The sequence below is a fragment of the Colobus angolensis genome, unplaced genomic scaffold, assembly GCF_000951035.1.
Source record: "Colobus angolensis palliatus isolate OR3802 unplaced genomic scaffold, Cang.pa_1.0 Scaffold64, whole genome shotgun sequence".
NCBI classification, from domain to species: domain Eukaryota; kingdom Metazoa; phylum Chordata; class Mammalia; order Primates; family Cercopithecidae; genus Colobus; species Colobus angolensis.
The window spans coordinates 2,140,138-2,149,304 of NW_012120043.1; the positions used below are offsets into that span (position 1 = coordinate 2,140,138).

The 9,167-nt window shown below is 57.4% G+C and overlaps 1 protein-coding gene across 1 annotated transcript in view; it reads right to left on the bottom strand.

Annotated features, from left to right (window-relative positions):
- AP3D1 (adaptor-related protein complex 3, delta 1 subunit) overlaps positions 1 to 9,167 on the bottom strand; it is a 42,805-nt gene that overhangs the window by 30,071 nt on the left and 3,567 nt on the right. The window contains exons 3-7 of the mRNA XM_011964047.1: positions 7,016 to 7,123; positions 5,045 to 5,174; positions 3,960 to 4,099; positions 3,804 to 3,877; positions 2,063 to 2,112 (exon numbers count right to left, since the gene is read on the bottom strand). Coding sequence (XP_011819437.1) covers positions 2,063 to 2,112; positions 3,804 to 3,877; positions 3,960 to 4,099; positions 5,045 to 5,174; positions 7,016 to 7,123 — 502 coding nt within the window. The remainder of the gene's footprint in view (positions 1 to 2,062; positions 2,113 to 3,803; positions 3,878 to 3,959; positions 4,100 to 5,044; positions 5,175 to 7,015; positions 7,124 to 9,167) is intronic.

A 9,167-nucleotide genomic window follows, 5' to 3' on the forward strand; every position in this document is an offset into this window, starting at 1 on the left:
CCCGTCTCGGCCTCCCAAAGTGCTGGGATTACAGGCTTGAGCCACCGTGCCCGGCCTCAAATTTATTTTAAAAAGAAATGTAGGCCGGGTGCAGTGGCTCACGCTCGTATTCCCAGTATTTTGGAGGTCAAGGCGGTGGATCACCTGAGGTAAGGAATTCAAGACCAGCCTGGCCAACATGGTGAAACCTCATCTCTACTAAAATTACAAAAACTAGCAGGGCATGGTGGCGCGTGCTTGTAATCCCAGCTACTCGGGAGGCTGAGGCAGGAGAACCGCTTGAATCTGGGAGACGGAGGTTGCAGTGAGTGGAGATTGCGTCACTGGATTCCAGTCTGGGTAACAGTGTGAGACTGTCTCAAAAAAAAAAGAGGGTCAGGCACGGTGGCTCATTCCTGTAATCCCAGCACTTTGAGAGGCCAAGGCGAGCAGACCATGAGGTCAGGAGTTCGAAACTAGCCTGACCAACATGGTGAAACTCTGTCTCAACTAAAAATATAAAACTTAGTCGTGCATGGTGGCGCGTGCTACTCAGGAGGCTGAGGCAGGATAATCGCTTGAACCCGGGAGGCAGAGGTTGCAGTAAGCTGGGATCACGCCATTGCACTCCAGCCTGGGTGACAGAGTGAGACTCCATCTCAAAAATAAAAAAAAAGAAAGAAAAGAAAGAAATGTAGATGTGTTAATTATCTGAATTGTGCTTTTTCACAATCAAGTGGTGTACCTTAAAAATATACCATTTTAAGGGGCCGGGAGCGATGGCTCAAGCCTGTAATCCCAACACTTTGGGAGGCTTAGGCGGGTGGATCACAAGGTCTGGAGATCAAGATCATCCTGGCTAACATGGTGAAACCCCATCTCTGCTAAAAATACAAAAAAAAAATTAGCCGGGCGTGGTGGCGGGCGCCTGTCGTCCCAGCTAATCGGGAGAGTGAGGCAGGAGAATGGCGTGAACCCGGGAGGTGGTGCTTGCAGTGAGCCGAAATCGCACCACTGCACTCCAGCCTGGGTGACAGAGCAAGACTCTGCCTCAAAAAAAAAAAAAAAACAACAAAAAATTTAAATTGTCAACTATACCTAAGTAAAGCTAGAAAAAAACAAAAAACAAACGAGATGAGGTGCTGGCCGAGTGCAGTATCTCAGGCCTGTAAACCCATCACTTTGAGAGGTCAAGGCAGGAAGATGGCTTGAGCCCAGGATTCAAGACCAGCCTCGGCAACACAGTGAGACCCTGTCTCTACCAAAAATTCAAAAAATGACCTGGGTGGGGTGGCATGCACCTGTAGAGGCAAGAGGACTGCTTAAACCTGGGAGGTCAAGGTTGCAGTGAGCTATGATTGCACCACTGCACAGCAGCCTCAAGAGAGGCAGGGACTGGCTCTGTCTGTAGCCTGGAACTTCCGGGCTCTAATGATGCTCTTGCCTCGGCCTCCGGAATAGCTGGGCCCTCATACCTGGTGAGAAGCTTCCGCTTTATCAACCATAAGGACGTGCACCGCCCAATGCCCCGTCAGGCTTTGGCTGACTTGGAGGAGCTCGGCTGAGACCACCGGGGACACTGGGCATTGGCCCTGGTGCCCTGGACCGACTGGAGGCGTGGATTCTGATTCTGCCTTAGAAAATATTTTTGTGGTAGATGCTGCTGCTTAAGTACTCATGGGTGAAACAACGTGCCGTCTCAGGAGTGCTTGAAAATCTCAGAAAAAACGCAGCTGTGTGTGAGAGCTGCTGGGAGGCCCTGAGCAGCAGGGGCCAGCATCCGTGGAAGCAGGTATGAGGAAAGGCTTCATCTGCAAATGCACCCTTCACGCCCAAGGGGACTCCAGAGCGGCTACTGAGCAGCTTCAGCAGCAAACTCCCGGCACCAAGGGCGGTGGAGGACCAGGCAGATGCGTGGCCATCTTCATAGCAGAAGCCTGGGGCGGCCTCCCAGCCAGCTTTCCTTCTCAGTGCCATCAGGGGTGGCGCTCGGGGACACCAGGCCTGGTGCCCTCCTGTCCCCACCCGAGACCCCAGCCTGACAGTGCCAGACCTTCCAGATGGGGAGAGTGCCGGTTCTCACCTGCAATCACGGTGTTCACACATTCGTAGAGAAGGGACATGGCAGATGTGCTAAGGAAAGGAACACAGGGAAGCGGCATGAGGACTGGGGGCCTCATCAGACACGGTGACCCAGTGCCGGCGGCTCAGCTGGAGACGGCCTCAGCCTCAGAGCCCAGGGAGCGTGCCCCCAGGAGGGAGCCCATGCCCTGCTCTCCAAGGCCTATGGTGCTTGGCTGATCATCATCTCACCTTCCTAGAAAGGGCACGTGAGAAATCCCACTGCAGCTGCAGGCCCACGACAGCATCCGGGCAGGAATGGACCACCCACCCCCGGCGGCCCATGAGCCCATGAACCCGTGAGATGGCCGTACCGCCCTCCTACTGCATCCTTACTAGGGTTTTTCGTTTGCTTTGTTTTTGAGATGGAGTCTCGCTCTGTCGTCCAGGCTGGAGTGCAGTGGAACGATCTTGGCTCACTGCAAGCTCTGCCTCCTGGGTTCACGCCATTCTCCCGCCTTAGCCTCCCGAGTAGATGGGACTACAGGCGCCCACCACCATGCCCAGCTAACTTTGTTTTGGTATTTTTAGTGGAGACGGGGTTTCACCATGTTAGCCAGGATGGTCTCAATCTCCTGACTTCGTGATCCACCCGCCTCGGCCTCCCAAAGTGCTGGGGTTACAGGCATGAGCCACTGTGCTCGGCCTTTTTTTCTTTTTTTTTGAAACGGAGTCTCACTCTGTTGCCCAGGTTGGAGGGCACTGCTGTGATCTCGGCTCACTGCAACCTCCGTCTCTCGGGTTCAAGCAATTCTCCTGCCTCAGCCTCCCTTGTAGCTGGATTACAGGCATGTACCAGTACACCTGGCTAATTTTTGTATCTTTTAGGTAGAGACGGGGTTTCACCATGTTGCCTAGACTGGTCTTGAACTCCTGACCTCAAGTGATCTACTCGCCTCAGCCTGCCAAAGTGCTGGGATTACAGGTGTGAGCCACAACTCCCAGCCCTCTTCTGTGTTTCAACGTGTTCAGACACAGATACTCGCCACGGAGTTGTAGCTGCTTACAGCTTTACAGTTGCCTGTGGGGCAGGGCCGCAGTCCAGGAGACGTCCGTGCCACGTAGCCTAGGAATGTGGTGAGCTTCACCAGCAAAGTGCATGTGAGTGCACGCTACGCTGTTCACACAGTGAAATGTCCTAATGACACCCTTCTGTGAACGTGTCCTTGTTGCTAAGTGACACGACTGCATCTGAAAGTCACGGCAATGACGACTCTCCCTGTGGCCCACTCCACCCCTCTCCTTCCCTGCAGTGGGGGCTGGGGGGGGGTCTTGGCCCCTACTCAGCAATTGGTCGGAGGAATTAAAGTGTCCTCTTCTAGCAACCAAAAGCAGCCTGGCCTGAAAAGGCTCCTGACATACGGTCCCATTTCACAACCTTGCAGTGCTGAGACCCACGAAGAACACCCAAACGCCTCAAATGTCTCTAGCAGCACGGAGAAGAGTCCAGCGGCCAGGAACGCCACCACAGGCTTCCACTCTAGGACAGAGAGTCTGCTGAACATATGAGCCTTCCATCTTTCAGCTGCTTCACGCCCAACTCCTGCTGTACCCCGCTGGGGCCGGGCTGCCAGCCGCTCCAGCACCGGACCCCATGGAGCCAGCCCACCCCACCGCTCCGGCAATGGATCCCGTGGAGCCCACCCGCCCCGCCGCTCCGACACTAGACCCGCCCGCCCCTGCCGCGCATGGTCTCCACTCACCTGTGGATGAGATTGGTAAGGGGCTCGATGAGCTTCTTGCCCAGCCGTGGCTCCAAAGGAGTCAGAGCACCAAACTGCGGGGACAGCAGGGCCTCAGTCTCCCGCGGGGAATGCACCACGCAGGGTGAGGAGGCCGCATCCCCGGGCAGTACTTGCCAGCTTGATGATCTTGATGAGGACCCAGTTGTTGGTGGAGGACGTCATCAGCTTGAAGAAGAGTGGGGCCAGGGACAGGTAGTTCTTAGGGTTCCGTCTGGCCAGCTCGCAGATGACGTTGACAGCAGCCGACTGAACCCCTGGGGAACAAGCGGTCCTCATGAGCAGGCCCGCCCTTCCGCTTCGAAAACCATCCTACTGTCTTCCTGGTCTGCGAGGAAGTTCTGGGGCCCGCGGCAGCTCTCACTCAACATGGCCCTGGCTCTGCCACCTCCTGGTGACAGGGACAGCAGCTACAGGCCTGTTCCTCCAGGGAACAGGTCACAGCAGCCAGCTCCTGGCGCTGAGAAAGCATTGCTCGGCACTGTTGCCAGGCACAAGTGCGCCCGTGCGTCACCATGCTCAGGACAGCCTGACGGTGGCCTTCTGAGTGGGGGTTTCAGCAAGAAGGGCTCCAGAAACAGCTGCCCAGCCACCGGGGGTCAGGGAGCCTTCCTGCTGCGTCTGCGCCCAGCACTCCAGGGAGAAGCTCGCCCATCGGGTCCCGTGCTTAGAGCTGGGGTCTCCCCTCCTACACGCAGGGCCTCGGGATTCCTGTGGGCTGGCTTTGGAGTCCACCAAACCATGCCTGCCACCCGCCAGAGGCTTCACACACGCAGCCCAGGGAAACTCAGTGAAACTGAATTTGAAGCCACGTCCCACAGTCACCACGTCACAAATACACAACAGTCACGTGAGGTGGAGGCGGCTCCTGTGAGGGACGTATGGTCTAGACCATCGCCTGCCCTGCGGAAGGCGCCCCCTGGCAGCACTGGTCCTACAAGGGGCGGCGGGGTTGGGGGTACACCTCCGCTCAGGAACACACCAGGCTCACCAGCTGCCACACTGGATCTTACTGCCCCCGCCTCCGGCACCCCCCTCCCGGCCACCCCAGCCAGGGGAGGCCCAGCCACCTCCAGCTGGCATGCTCCTGGACGGAGCCCTCCGCCGCTCCCCGCAGCACCCCCCAACACGCCACCACGTCTTCCCAGGCTACCGGCTGAGCCCCCACCCCCAAGCCTGAGGTTTAACTCAAATCCACAAACCAGGGTCGGGGTCCTCCAGCTTCTCCTTCAGCCGGGGAAAGGCAGGACGCAGCGACTCAGGGTACTTCAGGAACACCTTGTACATGATCAGCACGGCCTTCTTCCTGATGTAGGGCTTGGTGTGCGACATCTGCGGGGCAGCGGGCTTCAGCCTACATGGGTTTTCCGCGCCTCATCCCTGCTCACGCCACTCCCCGCCACCCTCCTCCACAGGGAGAAGACGTCCTCCAGCCCGAGGCTGTGGCTGCACACCAGCCCCAGAGGCCAGAGAGCAGCATCCTAGACGGCATGGAAGCCGGCCTCCCTGTGCCCTGACTCAGGCCTGCCCTCCAGACTAAGCCCTTCTCATGGGTGGCCTTCCTGCCCCAGGGTCCTGGGTCCCACAGTGGGAGGAGGAAGGCTGGAGAGGAAAGTCATGCTGGGAACACAGCCTACAGCCCAGCTCCCCACGGCTGTGCCCTGCAGGTGCTCAAGTTCCCCGGCGGGAGCCCTCCCATCTCTCAGGCCCAGGGAGCCGCCTTGAACTGCCTGGTCCTGACAGAGCCACCCCATGACGGGGCGCTGACATCCGCCTGCTCATGGGCTCCCCACTGCTTTACTCGAGAGAAGCCGGCACTCTGTGAAGGCCAGAGTCAGTGTTTTCAGCTTCGTGGGCCAGACGGCCTCTGTCGTGACCACGCGGCTGTGCCCTTCATAGCCAAGGCCACTGGAGACGACATGACACATGGAAAGAAGGCACAGCCGGCTAGATTTGGCCCTGGGCCGCAGCCCGCTGATCCCTGATCTAGAAGCTCCGCAGGCTGTGCTGACAATCTCCAAGACAATCAGCCACAATCTAGACACTGCTGGGCAGAGAGGCAGCCACGCGGGGACAGCACCCATCGGCCACGATCTAGACACCTCCGGGCGGACAGGCAGCCACGTGGGGACAGCGCCCATCGGCCACGATCTAGACACCTCCGAGTGGACAGGCAGCCACGCGGGGCCAGCGTCCATCAGCCACGATCTAGACACCTCCGGGCGGACAGGCAGCCACGCGGGAACAGCGCCCATCGGATACGATCCAGACACCTCCGGGCGGACAGGCAGCCACGAAGGGACAGCGCTTCCCAGGGAGGAAACCATGCCCTTCCACACTGTTAATCTGGCTGCTGTTTTTTTTTTGAGACGGAGTCTCGCTCTGTCACCCGGGCTGGAGTGCTGTGGCCGGATCTCAGCTCACTGCAAGCTCCGCCTCCCGGGTTCACGCCAATCCCCTTCCCTCAGCCTCCCGAGTAGCTGGGACTACAGGCGCCCGCCACCTCGCCCAGCTAGCTTTTTGTATATTTTTTTTAGTAGAGACGGGGTTTCACCGTGTTAGCCAGGATGGCCTCGATCTCCTGACCTCGTGATCCGCCCGTCTCGGCCTCCCAAAGTGCTGGGATTACAGGCTTGAGCCACCGCGCCCGGCCCTGGCTGCTGTTTTTAAATGAAAAGGAACAAAAGTCTCCCTCAGAAGCTGGAGATTAAGTCAGGCACAAAACAGATGTTTCTGGGGCCAAAATTTCCAGGGGCTTCTCAGGTTTTAGACTGTCACAGCCAGGGGTAGCCTTTGACACGTGGAGCGGCAGGGAGGAGTCCAGCTGTGGTCAGGGATGGAGGAAAGAGGACCACACAGAAGCCCACTGGCAACTCAGACAGGAGCCACCGTCAGACCTCGGGGCAAACATCCCCCACCGGGCCGGGCCCATCAGGGAGACCCTGCTCCACCTCTCAGCAGGATGATTTCAAACGTAAACTCAAGACACGCAGCATCAAAGCGGCCCAAGAGCCGCCCCACCAGCTGACAGGGATCTGGTTCCCATCCCAGGGAGGCCACACACCAGGGACCCCGGCCAGTTTCCGCACGGCCAAGCTTCCCTGGCACGCCACTCTGACTGAGTTTCTCCCCAAGCAGACATGCAGGGGTGGCGGGCAAGCTTACAAACTCACCAGTGTCATGATGTCGTTGGCCAGGTCTCTGGCAAGGTCTGGGGTGACGAAGCAGGACAGACCCGTCAGTGCAACGCCTGTGTCGTACTGGCTGGGGCTGCTAAGGTCCTGGAAAGCGACAGAGAAAGGGCCGTGGCCAGGATGCCCTGGGCGGCACGTCCGACGCCTGGGTCACAGGGAGCAGCAGGAGCGAAATCCTCCCAGGATGCCCCAGGACTCGGCATATCCCCTTGGGGGACTCGCCATATCCCCTTGGGGTGCAGCTGTGCCTTATCACCCCTGCCGCAGAGGGGTCTGCAGCTGAATTCAGACGAGGAGGAACAATTTAGAGCCCATGGAAGACACTATCACCAAGAAAGAGCTGGGATGGGCACAGGTGGGGACACTGAGGTTTGAGGCACAGCCTAGAGGGCTGTGTGTGTGGCAATCAGCTGAGTTCCTTGGCTCCTCCTGGGTGGGCATGCCGGGCAACGGTGAGGTTTGAGGCACAGGCTGAAACACCCTGTGGGCGGGAATCAACTAAGTTTCTTGGCTCCTCCTGGATAGGCGGGGCTGGGGACAGGGAGGTCTAAGCCACAAACTGAAACACTCTGCGTGGGAATCAACCGAGTTTCCTGGCACCTCCTGGGACAGAGGCACTTGTCGCAAGCCACTGCAAGTGTGGGGAAGGGCCACCACGGGTGTAAGAGCACAGCCAGGCCTAAAACCAGGGCTGCCCCCACCCATCACTGGCAGCTCCCAGTCCGCAGAGACGGTGCTGCTGGGCCTGGCACAGAACAGGCGGAAGACGTGCCCCGCAGGATGGGGTCCTCTGAGAGCCTGCTTCCATTTGGGGTCCCTTTCCCCAACAACTGAGGGGAAGGGCCCAGGAACAGCTCCTGTGGGCCCCTCTCCAAGTTCAGCTGGCAGCTGCCCCCGTGCTCCCCTAGACTCTGCCCCAGCTCTTCACTCCTGCAGTTCTCACTAAAACACGGCATCCGCCCCAGCTCCTGTCTCAGCACTTGGGGAAATAAACCTTCTCTTGATACCACAAACCTGCTCTTGGGGAGAGATTTTCTTAAGGAAACTCCCAAGACTCCATCTATATATGCATCTATCAAGATCCGTTTTCAGGGTTAACATTCTGTGGTCAAAATACGACAAGGTGAGCTTTTTTTTTTTTTTTTTTTTTTGAGATGAGTCTCACTCTGTCCCCCAGGCTGGAGTGCAGTGGTGTGATCTCAGCTCACTGTAACCTCTGCCTCCCAAGTTGAAACAATTCTCTGCCTCAGCCTCCCAAGTAGCTGGGGTTACAGGTGCATGTCACCATGTCCGGCTAATTTTTGTATTTTTAGTAGAGATGGGGCCAACTGGTTCTTTTGAAATGACACAGTGGCCGTGCACAGTGGTTCACGCTTGTAATCCCAGCACTTTGGGAGTCCTAAGTGGGCAGATCACGAGGTCAGGAGATCGAGACCATTCTGGCCAACATGGTGAAACCCCGTCTCTACTAACATACAAAACATTAGCTGGACATGGTGGTGCACACCTGTAGTCCCAGCTACTCACGGGGCTGAGGCAGGAGAATTGCTTGTAGCAGGGAGGCAGAGGTTGCAGCGAGCCGACATTGTGCCACCGCACTCCAGCCTGGCAACAGAGCAAGACTCCGTCTCAAAAAATAAATAAATAAAATAAAATAAAATAAAGTGACACAGTGAGCTGGAAGCGGTGGCACACACCTCTAATCCCACCACTTTGGAAGGCCGAAGCAGGAGGATCACTTGAGCCCGGGGTGCGAGATCAGCCTGGGCAACACAGTGAAGCCCTCCCTGCCTCTACAAAAACTACAAAACAATCAGCCGGGCATGGTGGCGGGTGCCTGTGGTCCCAGCTACTCAGGAGGCTGAGGTGGGGAGATCGCTCGAGCCTAGGAGGTTGATGCTGCAGTGAGCTGCAATCGCACCACTGCTCTCCAGTCTGGGCGACAGAGCAAAGCCCTGTCTCCAAAAAAAAAAAAAAAAGTAAGAAAATAATGATTTTTTTTTTTTTTTGAGACAGAGTCTCACTCTGTCACACAGGCTGGAGTGCAATGGGGCGATCTCGGCTCACCACAACCTCCACCTCCTGGGTTCAAGCGATTCTCCTGCCTCAGCCTCCTGAGTAGCTGGGATTA